This window comes from Mchenga conophoros, linkage group LG15 (assembly GCF_057382185.1).
Source record: "Mchenga conophoros isolate Kocher_MC1m ecotype Shallow Benthic linkage group LG15, M_conophoros_male_GT1.1, whole genome shotgun sequence".
NCBI lineage: Eukaryota > Metazoa > Chordata > Actinopteri > Cichliformes > Cichlidae > Mchenga > Mchenga conophoros.
In genome coordinates, this window is record NC_140540.1 from 35,650,345 (window position 1) to 35,671,237 (window position 20,893).

At 42.4% G+C, this 20,893-nt stretch overlaps 3 protein-coding genes across 8 annotated transcripts in view; all 3 read left to right on the plus strand.

Moving 5' to 3' along the window:
* Nucleotides 1-15,056, plus strand: part of mast3b (microtubule associated serine/threonine kinase 3b) — a 37,506-nt gene extending 22,450 nt beyond the window's left edge. For 4 of the 6 annotated variants that reach the window (XM_085246190.1, XM_085246192.1, XM_085246194.1 and 1 more), the window contains 19 exons: nt 4,698-4,799; nt 5,018-5,150; nt 5,396-5,475; nt 6,107-6,204; nt 6,497-6,705; nt 6,914-7,052; nt 7,252-7,384; nt 7,490-7,655; nt 7,993-8,094; nt 8,286-8,408; nt 8,652-8,764; nt 8,860-9,026; nt 9,213-9,334; nt 9,429-9,629; nt 9,847-10,073; nt 10,251-10,373; nt 10,472-10,608; nt 10,758-10,942; nt 11,301-15,056. In XM_085246190.1, the coding sequence (XP_085102316.1) occupies nt 4,698-4,799; nt 5,018-5,150; nt 5,396-5,475; nt 6,107-6,204; nt 6,497-6,705; nt 6,914-7,052; nt 7,252-7,384; nt 7,490-7,655; nt 7,993-8,094; nt 8,286-8,408; nt 8,652-8,764; nt 8,860-9,026; nt 9,213-9,334; nt 9,429-9,629; nt 9,847-10,073; nt 10,251-10,373; nt 10,472-10,608; nt 10,758-10,942; nt 11,301-12,355 (3,615 nt within the window). In that variant the 3' untranslated portion in view covers nt 12,356-15,056. The remainder of the gene's footprint in view (nt 1-4,697; nt 4,800-5,017; nt 5,151-5,395; nt 5,476-6,106; nt 6,205-6,496; nt 6,706-6,913; nt 7,053-7,251; nt 7,385-7,489; nt 7,656-7,992; nt 8,095-8,285; nt 8,409-8,651; nt 8,765-8,859; nt 9,027-9,212; nt 9,335-9,428; nt 9,630-9,846; nt 10,074-10,250; nt 10,374-10,471; nt 10,609-10,757; nt 10,943-11,300) is intronic. The other 2 variants (XM_085246191.1, XM_085246195.1) reach the window with 1 other exon arrangement.
* A 942-nt stretch (nt 15,057-15,998) lies between these two features.
* Nucleotides 15,999-17,834, plus strand: ndufa7 (NADH:ubiquinone oxidoreductase subunit A7). The gene is made up of 4 exons (XM_085246690.1): nt 15,999-16,141; nt 16,384-16,433; nt 17,268-17,405; nt 17,635-17,834. Exons 1-4 carry the CDS (start codon nt 16,091-16,093, stop codon nt 17,720-17,722), a joined length of 327 nt encoding a protein of 108 aa, XP_085102816.1. The 5' UTR covers nt 15,999-16,090; the 3' UTR covers nt 17,723-17,834.
* Nucleotides 17,835-17,972: 138 nt separating this feature from the next.
* LOC146558793 (low-density lipoprotein receptor-related protein 8-like) overlaps nt 17,973-20,893 on the plus strand; it is a 29,250-nt gene continuing 26,329 nt past the window's right edge. The window contains exons 1-2 of the mRNA XM_085246689.1: nt 17,973-19,452; nt 20,056-20,190. Coding sequence (XP_085102815.1) covers nt 19,395-19,452; nt 20,056-20,190 — 193 coding nt within the window. The 5' untranslated portion in view covers nt 17,973-19,394. The remainder of the gene's footprint in view (nt 19,453-20,055; nt 20,191-20,893) is intronic.

A 20,893-nucleotide genomic window follows, 5' to 3' on the forward strand; every position in this document is an offset into this window, starting at 1 on the left:
GTGGAACAAGTAAAGACCTGTGAATGCTTTCCAGTTACACTGGAGGTTTTGCAGGACTGATGAGAGAAGCGGTGCAGGCCAAATGCTCTCTCTGGTTTTAAGCAGCAGCTGATGAACTGATGCTGAACTCTTTAATTCGGGTGTGATGACGTTTTGAAAGAGGATTGATCGAGCCCCGGTGAAATGTGCAATCAGCCATGCCTCTCCAGTGATAGCCAACGGCACACACAATAGATCTCTTAGTGGAAATTTTCAGTGATGCTGAGAGGCACTTTTGTCACAGGTCTTATGCATGTTGTGTTAGTTTCTATAGCAACCTCTTCCCGTGTTTCTCTGCGTGCTTTCAGACAGCAGGCACGGCTAACTCTCTGTACTTCCAGCTGAACTGATAAGTCTGTTCCCGCACAGTGGAGCAAATGTCATATATTTACGCACACACACGCACGACTTGATTTGTGTGCCAAGGCCACTTTGTTAAAAAGGGCAACAGTTTTTTCCAGAAAGTTTTCTCTGGGTCTTTGTCATGCAGTATATGCAGGGGGCCCTGTGACAGGCTGGGGACATGTCCAAGGGGTGTCCCGCGTCTCACCCTGTGACAGCTGCGCAGGCTCCAGCCCTCCACGTGGATACACGGCTGCGGTGTTGCCTGAAAAGTGACACATTTTTTATTAATTTGTTATAAAAATCTTGTACATTACAGGAAGCAATGCACAAAAAGTAGCTTTGTGAAAGAAACACCTGAACAGTGCTCTGGACTAGATTAGAGGTTAGAGATTAGATGAAACTTTATTAATCCCTCGGGTGTGTTCCTCCGGGAAATTCAGTTTCCAGTAGCACAGCACCGGCAGAAGTTGCATGTTACAGATACAATAAAGGGGAATGAGAGCAAGGATATAAACATAAAGACTATAGCCTATTTTAGTAACAATTATTAATAATCATTCACTGCTCTCTATTTCCCATATCTGGACTTCTTCGGGTTTGTGATTGTGCTCTGGTCCCATCATAACAATTACAAACTATGCTTAAACTGCATTTAATGCTTTATTGGCTGTGGGGTACAAAATGTTTTTCTAGTCTATTTGTCCTTGATTTTATTATCTTGCCTGATGAGAGCACTTTACACTAATTATAATTTGGGTGTGATGAGTCATGCAAAATTTTGGGGGCTTTTCTGAGACAGCGGGTGTTTGAAGTTCCTGCAGTAAGGAAGCGATTTCCTGGACGACCTTTTTGAACCACCCGGAGAGCTTTCCAGTTTGCCAAAAAAACGTGTTGTAGTAGTAGCAATTTTATTGATTACATTTGATTACATGTAAATTCAAGAAGAAGACAAAAACATAAAAATGATACCTTAAGGCAGTGAAAACAAAATAAAAACAACAAACAACAACAAAGCAACAACACCTGTAAGGCTGGGTGAATGAAAAGGTTTTAAGTCTGTTTTTGAATTTGTACACAGTTGTAATTGATCTCAGGTCAGCAGGCAGCTTGTTCCAAAGAACAGGACCACAGTAGCTGAAAGCACCTTCAGCACATTTACATCTGATTCTGACAACAGTTAAAGAATCCTGAGAGGGCTGACCAGGTGCTAGACAGTAGGATTTCTGTCCGGCATAGAAGGAGGTCATAGGGCACAGTAACAAAAACACTTTTTGATAGCATCATTAATTATCTGATGAAGATATTCCTCTTCATTCCGGGAAATACGTAAAACTTTTACCATTTACCCCCATTTAGGCCTGTTCTGGGCTAACTGTTGATCCTCTGATTCTGTGTCAGAGCCTCCCCTTTCAGCTCAGCTGTTAAGTAGCAAAAATAATGTCTGTTTATTGGCTAAATATTTTTGTGTACATTTGTCTTAAAATCCACTTTTCTTTGTCTTCTCATCGATCTGTTCTTTTGTTCGTCAGTGTTGATCACGAGGAACTGTGGGGATACTGCACTTTGTACGGTATAGCAGTACTCACTGTAAATATGGATAGCACTAGGCAGTGATTTCAGGCACAGACATGGCCTGTATCACAGTTACGTACAACAGAAAAGCTTTAACAAGAGTTTAGAGCAGGCAGGAGAAAGCCTGTGACCGTAAGGTTTGAGTAACTGCTGTCTTTCTTAACTTACACATTACTACACTCACTACCAGAAGATTAAAATATAATCCACACAAACCTAAGTGTAGACAGAAATGACGATCACAGCCACAGGAAGCTTGGCAGATTGTGAAAGAGTATCTCATGTTTCAGAAATGCTGGTAGACAGGTGTAGTAGCAACATTTCCTTTAGGGCCACTTTCTTGAGTCTGTATCCTCATATTTGACAGGTGGCTGAGATTAGTAATAGTCTTGTTGTGCAGGAAGCTTCAATTAGCTCTCATATGACTGGATCACAAATACACAGTGTGCTGTGCTGCTGTATCGTCACCAGAACAGGGTGTTTCTCTGTTATTATAGAAGAAACTGAAAATGACTCACGAAGACTCCGCCCACCCACCGCGGATTATTCTGATAATTGCTCTTCGTTTGAAGTGGCGTCATTTCTGATGTAATTCTATCAGGCGGCACCTGTTTTCATGTTTTTGTTAAAGCCCTATCCACTTCCTTAGAATTTTATATTTATTTTTATTTCACTGTTTCCCCATAAAGCAGTGCTCTTGTATTTCTCTTTTTTTTTATAGCTTTTTTTTCAGGGGTGGATGAAATGGTGCTAATAGTGATAAACTGTACTTGCCTGTTGGATCAGTTAGGGTTCCCTTAGACATACAGTGGGGCAAAAAAGTATTTAGTCAGCCACCGATGTGCAAGTTCCCCCACTTAAAATGATGACAGAGGTCAGTAATTTGCACCAGAGGTACACTGCAACTGTGAGAGACAGAATGTGAAAAAAAAAATCCATGAATCCACATGGTAAAGAAAGTAAAGAATTTATTCGTAAATTAGGGTGGAAAATAAGTATTTGGTCACCTCAAACAAGGAGAATCTCTGGCTCTCACAGACCTGTAACGTCGTCTGTAAGAAGCTTTTCTGTCCCCCACTCGTTACCTGTATGAATGGCACCTGTTTGAACTCATCATCTGTATAAAAGACACCTGTCCACAGCCTCAAACAGTCAGACTCCAAACTCCGCCATGGCCAAGACCAAAGAGCTTTCGAAGGACACCAGGAAAAGTATTGTAGACCTGCACCAGACTGGGAAGAGTGAATCTACAATAGGCAAGCAGCTTGGTGTGAAAAAAATCAACTGTGGGAGCAATCATCAGAAAATGGAAGACATACAAGACCACTGATAATCTCCCTCGATCTGGGGCTCCACGCAAGATCTCATCCCGTGGGGTCAAAATGATCATGAGAACGGTGAGCAAAGATCCCAGAACCACACGGGGGGACCTGGTGAATGACCTGCAGAGAGCTGGGACCAAAGTAACAAAGGTCACCATCAGTAACACACTACAACGGCAGGGAATCAAATCCCGCAGTGCCAGACGTGTTCCGCTGCTGAAGCCAGTGCATGTCCAGGCCCGTCTGAAGTTTGCCAGAGAGCACATGGATGATACAGCAGAGGATTGGGAGAATGTCATGTGGTCAGATGAAACCAAAGTAGAACTTTTTGGTATAAACTCAACTCGTCGTGTTTGGAGGAAGAAGAATACTGAGTTGCATCCCAAGAACACCATACCTACTGTGAAGCATGGGGGTGGAAACATCATGCTATGGGGCTGTTTTTCTGCCAAGGGGACAGGACGACTGATCCGTGTTAAGGACAGAATGAATGGGGCCATGTATCGTGAGATTTTGAGCCAAAACCTCCTTCCATCAGTGAGAACTTTGAAGATGAAACGAGGCTGGGTCTTCCAACATGACAATGATCCAAAACACACCGCCCGGGCAACAAAGGAGTGGCTCCGTAAGAAGCATTTGAAAGTCCTGGAGTGGCCTAGCCAGTCTCCAGACCTCAACCCCATAGAAAATCTGTGGCGGGAGTTGAAAGTCCGTGTTGCTCGGCGACAGCCCAAAACATCACTGCTCTCGAGAAGATCTGCATGGAGGAATGGGCCAAAATACCAGCTACTGTGTGTGCAAACCTGGTAAAGACCTATAGTAAACGTTTGACCTCTGTTATTGCCAACAAAGGTTATGTTACAAAGTACTGAGTTGTATTTTTGTTATTGACCAAATACTTATTTTCCACCCTGATTTACGAATAAATTCTTTACAAATCCTACCATGTGGATTCATGGATTTTTTTTTTTTCACATTCTGTCTCTCACAGTTGAAGTGTACCTCTGGTGCAAATTACTGACCTCTGTCATCATTTTAGGTGGGGGAACTTGCACAATCGGTGGCTGACTAAATACTTTTTTGCCCCACTGTATAATCCCTGATGATCCTTTTGGCACATGCAGTTTCTCAATATTAAATGACAGTGACACAGTTTTTGCTTTTGTGCACCTCCACGGTGGATTAAAAGCACAGAGATCAAGTTGTGACTAAAATGTAGACGCTCGTTCAGCGATTTTAACATTTTTAAATTAAAGCCATTTTAATCACAGTCGCCTCATGTTCACACAAATAACTGGTCAAACTTTATCGTAAATGTAAGCCATGTTTTTGCCGCTCAGACCCAAACCGTCTGCAGTCCCTCTCTGAAACTGGAAATCTGTTGAGTTGAGTCTCCTGATGGCTCCTTGTGTTTTCCAGGCCTACGAGCGCTCTGAAAGTGAAGAGGTAACCGTCATCACCCAGCTAGTCAGAAAGATCCTCATCATAATCTCTCGACCGGCTCGGCTCCTCGAATGTCTGGTAAGCTACCTAAATTTGTCAATCGAATACCAAGTTTGTCATCTCCAACAATCAGCCATTTATTAACACAAATCTGATCTGAGTCGGCAACCTTACCCCGACAGCTCTGCGCATAGCTTTGTTTAGGATTTTTAGTAGTAAATCAAATGGCATCTTGGATGCCTTTCAGTTTCCCGACACTCTGCATTAATTACACTGCTGTTGGATGCTGGTGACAGGAGTTTGATCCAGAAGAGTTTTACCACCTACTCGAAGCGGCAGAAGGCCACGCCAAAGTCGGCCAGGGAATCAAGACCGACATCCCGCGGTACATCATCAGCCAGCTGGGCCTCACACGCGACCCGTTAGAAGGTAAATTTAATCAGTTATCGAGCGAAGCCTGTGATGTGGCTCATATGTGATGTTTTTTTTAAAGCCTGTTTCAGACATGGGTTAAGTAACATGCTGCCCCGAGTAGGTGATTATTATTATTATGCTTTATGATACTGCAACAAATACACAGTCCTGACTTAGATGAAGAGCAGACTGCATTTTTAAGTGATCGGTGCAGAAATGTTGGAAACCCAAATTAAAGCCTCTTCTTCTTTTATTTCTAGACATGGTACAGCTTGAACAGTATGATGCCAGTCCCTCGCCCTCAGCGTCAGTGTCAGTGGAAACAGATGCTTCTGTGGAGGTGAACTGACTAATTCAATAAGTTCAAATAATATTACAGACTCAGGCTGAGCTTTATTCAACCATTTGACATGTTAGAAATTAAACACAGCATCTTAGGTCTCAGTATATGCAGCGTGCTATTAAACAATAGCTAAAACAGTATAAATAACTAGAATAAATACAAAAACCAAGTATTGAAATATGCTAAAATTCAAATAATGGATCTTAATAAATGTACAGTATTGGACAGTGTGTGGCAGGGAAGAGTTCACACTGCCGCTGTTCCCTGCTGTACATTTATTAGGAGCCATTATTTATATTTTAGTGTGTTTATACTGGGAGAGGAGATGATTTAATGTTGAGTGCTCAGGTAAAGTAGAATCAGTCCATTTACCAAAGATGAAAAGTGCACACGCTTCTTCAGATCTGCCCACCGTGCTGTGCTGAATGTGTTTAAAGCGGATCAGGAAACGGTGACTCTTTTTATTGTGAAAGGATGCCAAAAATATTTAAAATCAATGTTATTTTGGTTAAGTAGATTGCAGGTGTAATTAGTATTTGGAGTAGTAGTTGGCTTTTAATCTGCAATCAGCATTAATCACAGCATTGCTTCTGTCTGCTTATTTAATTTTTCACATGGGCGTAAACAGCCACAGAATAAGAGCCCACAGACGCTGACTCCAACTCGAAGGAAACCTCTTGAGAGTGATTTTGAGACCATCAAACTCATAAGTAACGGAGCTTATGGGTAAGAGCACAAGTCTGTTTAACTGCATTTCACTGCTTCATCTTAGAAATGATGTTTGTTTGTTTGCGACACTTTGTTTATTTGCAAAGTGTCGCAAAGCTAAGATGAAAGATTAAATGGTGTCAGGAAGCGGAAAATACATTTAGTTGGAAGTAGTTTTTATTGTTGTTATTCTGATGCAGTTTGCCTCAATTTCAACCTTTTTTGTGCACGTTTTTGTGAGCCACTGTGACTGTGCCTTTTACCCGTTTCCAGGTAATTGAGCTAATGAGGTTTGTTTGGTTTTTGGCAGGGCGGTGTATCTGGTTCGCCACAAGGAGACCCGTCAGCGCTTTGCCATGAAAAAGATAAACCGTCAGAACCTGGTGCTGAGGAACCAGATCCAGCAGGCGTTTGTGGAGCGGGACATCCTAACTTTTGCTGAGAACCCCTTTGTTGTCTCCATGTTCTGCTCGTTTGAGACACGACGTCACCTCTGCATGGTCATGGAGTATGTAGAAGGTAAAGAAGGGAGAGGCTGCGGGGGCTGTTACAGTTTTATGTCTCTAACATTTTAGCTTAGCTTAAACAAGACCCGGTTTCAGTGAGTGCCAATGCAGAGAGTCTGAGAATAAGAGTCTGTGCATTACTGCCTCGGACAGTTGGTGTGTTAGGATCACTGCTGTTACTGGGATTTTAGTTGTTTTTTAAGGTGTTCTGTTCTTTTAAGGTGGAGATTGTGCCAACCTGCTGAAAAACATGGGCCCACTGCCTGTGGAAATGTCCAGGATGTATTTTGCTGAGACGGTCCTGGCTCTGGAGTACCTTCACAACTACGGCATCGTGCATCGGGATCTTAAACCTGACAAGTAAGGACATCTCCAACATCACCTTCACTCAGCTCTTCCGTCTTGCTTTTCTTGCTTTCATTAGGATCCGTTGACATAGTTGGGTCTGTGAGCGGGCACATGTAGAGTCTTGATTTTTCTGTAATTCAGCCCTTATCCTCATTTTCTTGACAAATTGTAAAATGCGCCGCTTACACTGACGTCTTCTTTCCCCCAACAGTTTGTTGATTACATCTATGGGCCACATCAAGCTGACTGACTTTGGTCTCTCTAAAATCGGCCTGATGAACATGACGACCAACCTGTATGAAGGTCACATAGAGAAAGACACAAGAGAGTTTGTTGACAAGCAGGTGAGACAACTTCAGGTGTAAGAGATGAATCACCTGTCACTTTTGGACAGCAGTGATTGTAGAGGCACTTGATCCAAACTGATGTTTGCTGGTTTACTTCCTCAGGTGTGTGGGACTCCAGAGTACATTGCCCCAGAGGTGATCCTCAGACAGGGCTATGGGAAGCCAGTGGACTGGTGGGCGATGGGGATCATCCTTTATGAATTTCTGGTCGGCTGCGTCCCGTTTTTTGGAGACACTCCCGAAGAGCTTTTTGGACAAGTTGTCAGTGGTACGTCTTGAAATGAATGAATTCTCTACTTAAAAATCGAGCATCAGGTTTAAAAAATAGAATCACAGCATAGAATAGCCACTGAGATCAAATCTTTATGTTAAACTAGTTTCTTTTTCCTTTTATTTGAATTGAAAACACAAGCAGTGACGTAGGCACAGAAGTCTACAACTTTGCTTCACTCTCAGAATCTTAACCACATCAGTCCTGGGCAAGCTTATGCTTTGGCAAACACAAACATTCTGACTTGCTGTTTAATGTCTTTGTAAGACTGTAAATTTGGTTTTAATTAATATTTAATTTTGTACTTTTATTTATTATCTTCTCTGATTGTCAGATGAAATCATTTGGCCTGAAGGAGAGGATGCCTTACCTGTTGATGCACAGGATTTGATCACCCGCCTGCTGAGGCAGAACCCTTTGGACCGGCTGGGAACAGGTAATGCTGATAAATTACAGCAGGGATCTTTTATACAGGTCTGTACAGCTAAATCAGAAAAACAAGGTTTATAGCAAGGGGGACATTACATTTGAATAATTTTAAAAAAGTGAAACTAAGAATGAAGTAAACATGTTTGCAAGAGGAGTTTCACCCTGATCCTAATCCAGTGTTTAACTGAATGTTTTTAGGTGGAGCCTCAGAGGTGAAGCAGCACCCCTTCTTCTTGGGGCTGGACTGGAACGGACTCCTCCGACAGAAAGCCGAGTTCATCCCTCAGCTGGAGGCCGAGGATGATACCAGCTACTTTGACAGTGAGTTCCTGCTGAGTCTCTTTGTGGTTTATTTTTCTGTGTAATCTTGACTTCACATGGTAGTGAGAGCAAAACGTTGTCCATAATTGTGGGTGTTGGAGATGGGATGCAGGTTAAATTTAGCTGGAATATAATACGGGCGAGCTAAGATAAAACTGCAGAGTGATGAGTTTTTCTCGGGATTATACCATGAAGTTTGACTTTCTCTTAAATGAGAGCATCTTCCCTTTTTGCCATATTCAGCTCGTTTGGATCGCTATCATCATTTGGCCTCTGACGAAGACGACGAAACTAACGACGAAGAGTCTTCCTTGGAAATCCGACAGTTTGCTTCCTGGTCTCATCGCTTCAGCAAGGTAAAGACTGCTGCAGTAAGAATCTGCTGTAAGAGTGCCAAAAAATTTGAAAAGTCAGATCTTAACTGACACCTTTTCACCTGTTTGTCATCAAGGTTTACAGCAGCACAGAACACCTGGCAACACCGTCCAACCTGAGTTTCTCCTCCGACCGCAGCCACAGCGAGGACAAAGAGGACCACGGGGATGCGGCAGGGCTCGGAGCCTCGCCAAGCCCAGCAGATGGCAGTGCTGAGCACAGGCAGTCTGGACGCATGGCCAGGTAAACAGAAGATGTGGACACCTGCTATTCCTCTTTATTCTTGTTTCTTTTTCGTATTTTTGCACGTTTCATAGTATTCATAATATAATAAACAGGTGGCTGAGTTTGTGGGTCTGCATGAAAACAGATCCTCAATCAGCTGATCTATGAGTTCAACATTTTTTTGTGTGCTTTTACTGTTTTTAGTCTTCGCCCCCGGGCCTCCTCCAGTTCCTCCCAGTCTGACAGAAGCACCAGTCCTCTGGTAATGAGCAGCACTCACAGCCTGGAGACGATGCCCCGGTTTGCCCTCTCCACTGATGATGAAGGTAAATCCACTTTTTTTTATTTTAACACATCTCTTCATAACACGTCCAGGTGCTTCTGCCAGAAACATTCACACTTAACACCTTCTGTCCGCAGCAGAGGTGGTGGTGTCAAATCTTCGGCGGATCAGGATTCGCAGCAACAGTACCGGCGGGAAGCAGTCATCCCCTAAGGACACGGCAGGCCCTCGGCGCTTCGGTAACCAGCTGGAGACGCCAGACAGGCAGAGGGTTCCCTGCGGAGGAAAGGTTCCCAAGTCTGCCTCTGTCTCAGCCCTGTCTCTCATCATCACTACAGGTGCAGAAGGTTATCATAACTACTTTAAATCCAGCAGAATCAGTTTGGTTTTTATTGCTCCGCTTTGACAGAGAACCTCTGCAAATATAGTCTAAACATGTAATCCATAGACAGCAGTTTTTGTTTCTAATTGTGGAATTAAAACTGGCCTTCTAATTTGAGTCATAAAATGTGAGATTATGAGTCTATTTATCTCTAAACTGTGTGTTTGTTTCAGACGATTCACCCAGTGGCCTCCACCCCGGTCCCATCTCCCCACGCTCACTGTCTTCCAACCCCTCATCCCGCGACTCGTCCCCAAACCGGGATCTGTCATTCAGCCCCGGCAGCCTGAGGCCACCAATCATCATCCACACCTCAGGGAAGAAGTTCGGCTTCACCCTGCAGGCCATCCGTGTGTACATGGGCGACAGCGACGTCTACACCGTGCATCACATGGTGTCGGTAGGTTTTAACCACAAGCCTTAAAACAGATCAAAGATCTGAAACCTGTGTTTGTAAACTGTAGCGTGTTCCAAATATTTTGCTTTGCTTTGGTGATCCAAAACTAGAAGGTAGTGATATAAAAAGGTTGTTATGTAATGCTCAGTTTGAAACTCACTCACTTCACCATCGCAATAGAGTGTGGAGGAGGGCAGCCCGGCTCACCAGGCAGGCCTCTGCACTGGAGACCTCATCACCCACGTGAACGGAGAGTCTGTCCAAGGCCTGGTCCACACAGAGATGATCGAACTGCTGCTGAAGGTACAGCTCGGAGCTGCGTGGCACTTGAACTTTGCTTTTTAAGTTGCTTCTGTGTTGAAAGGTCTGTAAAAATTCTTTCATTCTCACGAAACGTGCAGAGCGGCAACAAGGTGGCCCTTCAGACCATAGCGCTCGAGAACACTTCTATTAAAGTCGGTCCTGCACGAAAGACCAAACACAAAGGGAAGATGGCTCGCCGCAGCAAGAAGAGCAAGAGGAGAGATAATTATGACAGGTGAGCATCTGACTGGGTTCTGGGTTTCTTTTTTTTCTCTCTCTCTGTCTTTGCAGCTCTGCTGTGTTACTCATCATCTGTTTACTCTGGGAGGCTCTTTCTCCTTCAAGTGTAAGCTACAACAGTGAATTATATATCGTCCCTTCTAGGCGACGGACCATCTTTAAGAAGCTGTCCAAGCAGAGCACAGTGATGCACTGCAGTCGCAGCTTCTCCTCAGGTCTTCATCACTCTGTTTCCTCCAGTGAGAGTCTTCCAGGCTCCCCGACCCACAGCCTCTCCCCGGGGCCCTCCACACCCTGCCGGAGCCCCGCACCTGACCATCAGGGCCACGGTAATTAAGGAAATGTAGTCATTTGAGATTCTGCAGGTACACTGAAGGTCTTATAATACCCAGATGGCTGCCCCTCCCTCAGCCTAAAGGATCCTTCCTGTTAAAAGGGGGTTTTTCCTTCCCACTGTTGCCAAAGTGCTTTGTGAAAGGCAGTCGTCTGATTGTTGAGGTTTCTCTGTATTTTTGTGGGGTCTTTACCTTAAAATATTAAACACCTTGAGGTGACTGTTATTGTGATTTGGTGCTACATAAATAAAACTGAACTGAAATAGAATTGAAATTTAAAAGTGTTGTTTGCCCTGCTGCAAACTGCAGCTTGTAGTGTGAGTATTTCAACAGTCCTGCCTCTACTTTCCAGAGAATAACTCACCACAGAGTACGTCGCCTTGCTCCAGCTCTCCAAGCTCTCCCGCCACACACAGCCGGCCCATCACGCTCGGCCTGGGCTCTAAACTCAGCCCGCAACGCTACAGCAAAGTGGGCCGCCGCAAATCCACCAGCAACATCCCCCCCTCGCCTCTGGCCTGCAGCAGCTCCTCATCCTCTAATCAGCCGCTTTCCCCACAGCGCTCGCCCTCTCCTCTGCCAGGCTTCGCCAAAAACCTTCACACGTACCACGGAAAAACCCTGTCTCCCCCCACCATCGTTAGGCATGTCGTCCGGCCACGCAGTGCAGAGCCGCCTCGTTCACCGTTGCTTAAGAGGGTGCAGTCAGCGGAGAAACTGTCTGGAGTATATCACGCTGACAAGAAGTCAAAAGCCCCCCGCAGGCACACGCTGGAAGTGCCGTTTTACGGTGAGGCTGACCTGCTGGGCGACTCAGAGATGGACGCAGCCTGTGGCATCGCTTACATTGGGGTTGACCACAGCAGACTTGGGCCGTACATTAGCAGCCAAAGGATTGAACGATCAGAGCAGCTGGTTGTGATGCGGAAGCTGAACCTGTCAGAGCGGAGAGACTCCTTTAAGAAGCAGGAGGCAGTGCAGGAAGTGAGCTTCGACGAGCCAGAGGAGAAAAGCAGCAGTAATGCAGCGGGGAGCAGCACACCTCCAGGGGCTCAAACGCAGCACAGAGCGGCCTGGACTGTGACACGACCCCAAAGCAGTCAGGACATCGAGATGGACGTCCCCGTGGTGAGGAGGTTCACGCTTGTGCCGCAGATAGCTGTGCAGGGCTCTACGGAGAGCGAGGAGCAAGACGAGTGGGAGCCGTGTTCAGATGGAGAGGACTCTGGTGAGAAGCCCGAGGTGGAGGTGGACGTCACAGCATCTCCGCGGGAACAAACAGGATGTCTTCTCACCAACATGAGCTGCAGGCAGGGAGCAGAAACCACTTCCACGGGTCCTAAAATTGCACCAGAGAAGACACCAGAGTGCAGAGAGCAAACACAAAAAGGGCACCTGAGAAAGTGACAGCTCGCCGTTGTACTCCTAAAACCTGCTCTTGTCTTTCAAGGGTGACGAAGATGTTAAGTCATTCTCAAAGTTGTCGGGCTGAAAGAGCGGGAGAAACTTTTACTTGAATTTTGTTTTGTAAAAAAAACAGTTGCCTTCAGGCATCGCTGACCTTTCTGGTCTTATTTATTACATTTCATGATGCGTTTGTAACAGGGGAAAAGAAAGAAGTTCTCATGGGTTGACCAGCCAAGGCTCAACATTTTTGTATCCATAAAATATGGTTTTATGTCTTCTGAATGGATTGTTTTCTAAAAAAAACAAACAAAAGTTGTCTATTTTTTAAATAAATTCTGGTACAGAGTAGAAGTGTTAATGCTGCGTAAAACTGTTGGACCAAAAGGTACGAGGAGTCAAGGTCGCTTTTTTTTCTTCTTCAGTGTCTGTGTGTGTTTGTAGTACTGCTGTAGGTCTTCCTGAACCTAAAACGATCTCTGGTTCACACTGTGAGCAACATGACTGACACGTCATTGGATCTATCTCTGCAGCTGATGGCTACAGTACTGCATGGATTTGTATTGATGCATCCTTTAGAAGGAGTAAAACTGAAGCTACTACGCTCAAACTAGAATGCAGGGGAGAAAAACAACTGTTAATAAAACGGTCGTATCAAAGAAGAGGCTCTGAAGATGTTTGGTCCATGTTTCCTTGATGGCTTTATCCCTTCATGTACTTTAATCTTGCACAGCTTGTTGTGTTGGTCATGTTCCTCACAGTGTGAATTCACGGGAACGGCATTGTTTTTTTTTTTTTTATTCTTGCTGAGAATAATGTTGCAAACGCGGTGAGACACTACCCACCTTTGTCTTCTCTTATGAAGATACGGAGCCGAAGGGTTTTTATGTGCCATGGCATCTTGTGCAATGTCCTCTAAGCCATATCATTGAAGGCAGAAATGTTACTTGTAATTTTCAGTCACTAGGAAGATTTGTTTGGGGTTTTTGTTTGTTCGTTTCCACTGCTATTGTGGAAAAAGACGCCGAGCCTGAAGCTCCGGATGATCCACGTCCACCTTTCTGTGTGCTGTGAGTTTATCAGTCGAACTCTTTGATCGGGCGCGTTCATCTCACAGCACGCCGTTTTACTTCAGAACATGGAAGGGAGCGTTTAAAACACTCATTTTATTTGACTTTCGTTTTTTGGCCAGGTTTCCTTACTTACTCTGACACATGTTGGACTTTTGCAAGCACAAGTACGTACAAGTGCGTTATGGGGTTGTTGTTGTTTTCACCTTTTCCAGAAGCTGTAGCGTTTTTCCATTTTAATCATTATTTTTTCCCACATGTGCATGTGAAAGAGACCATCCGTAAACGCCCTGGTCCTACTTCATGTGCTGTGCAGTGCTGTTTACATCCAAAGGGGAAAAGTGCACTAATGACATTTAGACATAAGTTTTTTGTAACCGAATGTGAAAGGTAAACTGAGATAAACATATTTACAGTGAAATCAGGGCTTCTTTGAACAAGTGTTTTTGGTTTTTTGTCTTTGTATTGTGCAAATTTTGATGTATATTTTGGTAACAAGAGTGTGTATAATTCCAAGTGTACTGAAGGACATAATATGCACGAAGACAATTTCTGGCAAGAGGGAGTTTTTGGGAATTCTGTCTTTTAAATTCAGGCAGTATTTGACAGCTGCACAGACTGGCTGCACATCACATTTTCTCCACAACAGACATGACGTTTGGAGAGTTGTCGTCCTCTTTGTAAGTGGCTGTTCCTGGCTTTTGTACTAACTTTACTCTGAGTCTTCTCTTTCTAAACAGCTGTTGTGTTACTTCAACCCCTCTTCTTCCTTAAAAACCATAGAAGGGAAAAAAAAAACCTTAAATCTTGTGATGAAAACCTTACGGGATGATGTTGTTGTGTTAGTGACGCAAACAGACGGACCACTCAGTTATTTTTGCAGTCTGACAGAATTGTTTACAATGAACAAACATGCTGTGTACTGTACAAACATTTTATATTCTGTGGCTGTACACGATGAAACTATCCTCTTTGATACTCGCAAAGGAAACGACATTCATAGAAGCTGCATATCCGTTTGTTTTTTATGTTTAGTTTTAAAGACACTGTTCTTAATGAGTAGTTTGGCACCAAGCTCAGAAGCATTTTCGATATTTGCATGTACCTGCAGAACGAGATCATTGGGACTTGTTGTTCAGACTTCAAAAAGAAGCTTTAAATATTAATTAATTGGAGGTGGGGGAAAAGGGATGGATGGAAACATGCATATTTGTTCTTATGTGCATGAGAAAAATGCTTTACACCAAAAGTAAAAGTGTTAAAGATGAGTAATAAAATATATATTTACATTAGAGGTTTCTTTTTGCATACAGGAAAAGCCAATTTAAATATGTAAACATGATGAGGGATAATGTTTTGGTTGCTTTTTAATAACCTTGTATGTGTTTAAAAAAAATGCTTTGCTGAAGTCCACCACAGGGATTTTTCAGCCTCTGTTGAGCGTACTCTTAAAGAACAAGTTTGGCAGGTCAAAGTGTCGTACAAGTGCATTTGTTCTCCTGTGGACTCTTCTGTCCAGTGCATGCTGCATGAGACAAGCACACAGCTGTAATACTTGACTGCATGGTATACCGGCGATGTCGCCCTCTACTGTGTTTTCTTGTGCAACAAATAAACTTTGTATTTCCCTTTGATTCTTCTCTGAGTGTTGCGTACAGTTATCTGCCTTATTGTTACATTGATGTACCAGATCAGACCATTCAAATCCTTTTCATCAGTATAGGTGTTGTAATTCTACAAGCAACCATTCCACTATATCACTATATAAATACTTCATCAATAGACAAATGTGATGAAGCAAAATTACACTGTGAAGGTTATTAAGGCTTCCCTTTAAGGCAGGTGTCTCAAACGTAAGGGCCAGGGTCTAGAATTGGACTCTGATCCAGCTCACAGATCACTTTGGAAAATCTGAAGGAGGCCATAAATTCTGGACTTTGAATTTTTTCATAAGTTTTACAACTTTACCTACTGATAATAGATCAAGCTGTGTATTGTATGCATACCAATAAAAATGTATGCATGTCTGTCCAAGATAGACCAATCACTTGTAGGATAAAGGGTCCAGAGGTTAACCTAGTAACAAAAATGTTTTACTTTAAAATCCGTAGGAGTTCTGCAGTTTCAAGCAGGTAATACTTGAATTCGGTCAAAATTTACTACTGTCCATACTGGCATAGCAATAGTTAGGGCCATAATTTGTTGAACAAAGACACCAATGTTTGTAGTTGGGGATTTGTACACCATCACAGTGGACTGTAAATCAAGATGTAATCAATATGCAGATTATCATCTTTTAAATACAGGGATTTGAAAATTGTGTGTATAAAAATGAATTACAGTCATTTTTATACACACGTCCTGTTTTTTTAAAGGCTCAAAAGTAATTGGACAAAATACTGTAATTTTTTAAAAAAAAATTATGAGCTGCTCTGCCAGGCCTTTACTAAAGAAGATAAAGATTAGTTGTACAGCGTGTCTGTGTTCATCCACTTTATCTAAGTTAATTTGGCCCTCGGAGTACATAAATAAATTGTAAAACAACAAAAGTCTCTAAAATGCACGTTTTTACGCTGCAGTTTCCCCTGCTGGTCGGCAGGTGTCAGCAATGTGTTGAGAAACCTGGGAAAAGGAACGAAGAAGACCCGTGTCCTTCACAACAGCTAACATGGCTACTGCTACTAAATTCATTCAGAGGCTGCGAAATTTTTTATCAGGGGTAAGCAACAACATTCGTCACACTTTAAAACGGAGTAGTTTTCTGCTCTAAATATGATGTAATAGCCCTCCGGACGATTTGTCGCAATAAACTTTATCAAAGGAAACGTTTAACAGCCAGCTAACCCTTACTGACGTTAGCTAGCAGTAGCGTTGTGGGGTAGCTAAACACTATGAAGGAGGTGAAGTTCACCAGTGTGGGATTTGCACTCGTCGAAAATTGACTTTCCTTTTCCTTTTCAGCATGACCTGCAAGCCAAACTGCAGCTGCGATATGAGGAGATTGCAAAGAGGTAAGACCACAGGCGCTACCCTCGTACCGCTCACGAATGAAAGTGTTCACATATTAGAAACAACGACTAAAACCCCGTTAACAGAGAGATGCAATGACTCTGTGGGTTGCCAGACTTGCTTTTTGTTTTTGTTTGTATTTTGTTTGTTAAACCACTTAAAACTAACGAAGAATTCAAATTTGTTGTATAAATCGCTGTCAATGTATATGGACGAGAGAAGTACCACAGTGAATGTCTACAGCCATCTGTAAAAGAAAAATCAAAGCTTTGTGCTGGTTTGGGGCTGTATTTTGAGATTTTCTCAAAAATGCTAGAGTTATGATTGCACAAAAAGCATCATCACTGCCAGTGTCTGACTGGCAACAGCTTCACAATGATCCCAAACACACTACCAATGTAGTATTAACAAATCTGGTTAGAAAAACACACAATGTAACACTATCAGGCTTGGATTGGCCTCCCTGAAGCCCGAACCACAATATTATTTAGATGGCGTGGAATCATGTTGACAGAGAACAGAACAAAAGCCAGCCGACATCCAAAGAAGAGTTCTCCAGAGCTTCAAGAAGCCTGGAGAACTATTCCTGAGGACTACATAAAGAAATGACAAGAAAGTTTGACTAAGAGTTTCTTGATGTGTGGAGGAATAAAGGTGGTCATACAAAATATTGACTTTAAAGCAAAAACTCTGTTTTTGTTTTAAATTCTATATTTCCAGGTATCTTTGCATGTTTCAGTAAACTGCACCTATTTTCCATTTTGCCTGCAAATGTGGAAGTCACCAACATTGTTAAAGTCTGTTAAAATAGATTTTTTTTTTCCTCATCCCAACAGGACACAACCACCACCCAAACTGCCAGTAGGCCCGAGCCACAGGTATGCCAACAACTACTACTACAGCAGAGATGGACGGAGAGAATCAGCCCCTCCCACACTCGTGATGTCCTCACAGAAAGCTCTTACTGCTGGCAGGTTTGTTAATGATCACTGCATTTTCATGTATTTCAAGTTCAGGTGTTTGTTTTTTGCGCCATATACATAATAATAATAGTGTAATCCATCTATTTGATGTCACCTGTCAAAACATCTTCTTGTGACTGACAATGGAAGTTTGCTATTTGTAGTTTTTAGCTGAAATATTGTGGTCTTTTTTTTTCCCCTTCTTTCTCTGTTGTTGTTCCTTTTTTTTTTTTTTTTTTAGTCAAGTTGCTGAGACCTCAAAGCTTCCAGTGACTCCCGGCACTGTATATAAAGAGCCACCAATCTCCACAGACCAGCCCTACCTCTGAGCAGCAAGACAAGACTCTGCAGGGTCAACATTATGTCTCCATCCTGCCCTGACTACAGCAAGTGTTGGTTGTATCTTGTACAATAGAAGATGTGAATAAAATATTATGTTTATCTCTTTCTGCTCATTGTTTTGGTCAACCGTGTACTGAACAGATGTGAGAGTAAGTGGGGGAAGCGATGAGCTAAACATCCAGCTGAAGCTCTGCTCATCCTCTCCAAGTGACCGCTCAATGTCCCTCAAAATGAAAACTCGTACACAGGCGAGCCATTTGCAATAGTCTAAATATTGGAAATCACATTTCGGCAATCCATTACCTGGAAATGGGTAAAAGGCACAGGCCCGTCCCTACCAGTCGCGGCAGAATGCTGTCTCTTTCTGAGCCTGGTTCTTTCGAAGTTTCTTCCTCTTAGAAGGGAATTTTTCCTTCCCAGAGTCGCTAATTGCTTGCTCATAGGGAATCACTTGATTGTTGGGGTGGCCAAAACTCTAGGAGAACTAGCAATTCTTGTGAAAATCCAAAAAAAAAAAAAAAAACAGCTGCCAAAATATGCCATTGAATTTAGGCACCATTTTGCTTAAAACCCATTAAGTAATCTCTGTGTCAAGTTCTTAACAATATTCAAAGCGGAGCAGCGGACAACTTACCATCACATCAGTCCTTTAATCAGACCTAATTTGATACAAATTGGAAATAAATTGATTTTATTAAATAATTGGTTGGGTTTTTTTGTTTTTAGAAAAGTTGAGCTCTAGCCTTGAAGTCAAGGTCCCTAAGATTTAAACCTTACAGAGAGTTTCAGTAAATGCAACCATGGTATTGATTTGAAAATTATACGTTGCCTCGTTCTTGAGTTATTGCATTCACAAATCCATATGCCAATTTTTATTTTTACATTTTGTTTTTACTTTTTCATAAAGATTATAACACACAAATGAGAACATTGTCATTTTTGAAACCCCTACTTTGACCTTATCTAATGCAGTGCAAAAAACAAATAAATAAATAAATAGATAACTAACACTAAGTCTTTTGTGTGCGCGCAAACTGCGTGAACACACAGGGAAACACTGAGAATTCAGAAGATTTTCACTGTGTCCAATTCAGCCACATCTTTCAGATTTTTCACATAACAAGCAGCACGGATTTTGTCATCATTTCAGCTGGAAGCACTTTATAAGGTGTTATTTCACGTGAACGTCGAGGAGAGATCTCAACAAATATCACAGCTGCATGAAGATACTGTAAATGTCCACAAAGACGTGGACTGATTATAATGTAGACACATTAATCAGAGTCATATATGTAATTTCTTTATTTTCTATATAACCAACCTTTTCACAAATTCTATTAAAGTTTGTTTATCAATATAATCAAACATGTTGAATATACAGAAAAAGGCAGAGAAGCTTGGAAAAGCAAAGTGGACCGTTTGAGGCATTTCCATGTTAAAACCTGCGACGATATAAAGATAAACAAGTACAAAACATACAGCAGTTTCTACTCAACACGAGCCAGTTCACGAGCATAAAAATAACACAACTAGACGAAGAAACGAAGTATGAACGGCGGACGAAACAAATACCAACTCGGAGACCTGACAGGTTGACAGGCTCGGCTCTTGCGTCATATTTGCGCGCCATCTGCCTCGTTTCTGTGGAGGACGTTGAACATGGGACACCTTGGAGCTGTATTTCTTCTGGTCGTGGGTCTCTCCTTCTATATTTGGGGTATGTTGTGGAAAGAAAAATCTGCTTCTGCGTGTGTGTGAAATGAACCGGCATGTCGTTTTCGGGGCGCGTGCAGAGCGCCTGTTACTTTGAATGAAGCGTGCTTGCAGCGCGAGCGGGGTTGTTCTTGGTCTGTTACTCATGACGTGTTTATGCTTTTACTGTTACTAAACCATAGACAAACAGTGCTTCAGAAGCCGAGGCGTTTTATGTTCGGGTTGTTGCGTGCGCGAGTCTGTCAACATAAAACACTAAAAACAAAATTATATTCTGCGATGTTTGAACAGTCACAGTCTGTTAGGGCAGAATGAATCATTATGATGTATTTGCATGAAACAAACCTGGTACGAGAGCCTGTCACATTGTGATTGATTTAATGTGATTTTTTGGGGGGGAAACTTTTTGGAAAATGTGCGTGTTGCCGGTTGATTTTAGCAGGTTAATGAATGGGTTTTTAAAAATTAAATATAGTACTCTTGGATATTATTAAAATACCTCTTTTGTCAGCAATGTAATGAACAAGTCCTTTCTTATTTTTAATAATTCATTAATTTATCAGCTCTTTCCCACAGCAGTAAAACACTCAATGTGCCTCGTTTCCAGGCGCTGCAGGTCACTTTGTGCCCGCTTGTCACCAGCAGCGAGAATTCACGTGCAGCGATGGCGCATGCATCTCCACCCTGAAGGTGTGTGATGGACATGCAGACTGTGAGGACCGATCGGACGAACTCCACTGCAGTGAGTGCACACATGCGCTTCATCACACTCATGCTCATTGCTTTGTGTTTAGCAACACAGATGGTGTAATCTGTTTGGCCTATTACAACATTAGGACAACTTTCTCAGCAACTTATGCAGAATTTACTTTTTTTCTAAATATGATTTTTTTAAAAATAAAATTGAACATTTTATCCATTTATTTATTTTAATTTTAATAAGGCAGCATAGTTGAGATGTTATGTTCCATGCATGACTGATACTTTAATAATGTTAATAAATCTAAATCTGCACTGTTAATAATTGTCCTACTCAAGATTTATGGCATATTGTATACTGTTGCACCTTTTGGACTTCTTTTGCAGAACAGATTATCTTCTGTTCTCTTGCTGCGTGGGAATATGCCATTTGAGATTCTGTTTTTCTAATCCTGCTGAAGTCATGAGAGTCTTTGATATCGAATTCCAGAGAGATTTAGTGTTCATCACGTACATCAGCCTGCGGGTTTGCCAAACAGAACCCTGCAGGAGGGAGTACTTCTGAAAGGATTAGGTGTGATTTTAGGTTAAACATAAACTTTGCTGACGTGAATGAAGCCAGCAGGTTGGAATATTTGTTTAGAGCTTGGGGATGTGTGAGTCCAACCTGAAAGGTTTTGGTTTGACTGCTGGCCAGGAAAACTAAAAAAGTGAGTAATTTATTCTCACTGTCCTACTAAGAAATG

What these genes read in the sequence shown, in the direction of transcription:
- ndufa7 (XM_085246690.1), top strand. Translation starts at nt 16,091, where the DNA reads ATGGCTACTGCTACTAAATTCATTCAGAGGCTGCGAAATTTTTTATCA. An exon ending in TGCGAAATTTTTTATCAGGG is followed by an intron (nt 16,142 to 16,383) that starts GTAAGCAACAAC and finishes TTTCCTTTTCAG; the next exon opens with CATGACCTGCAAGCCAAACT. An exon ending in AAAGCTCTTACTGCTGGCAG is followed by an intron (nt 17,406 to 17,634) that starts GTTTGTTAATGA and finishes TTTTTTTTTTAG; the next exon opens with TCAAGTTGCTGAGACCTCAA.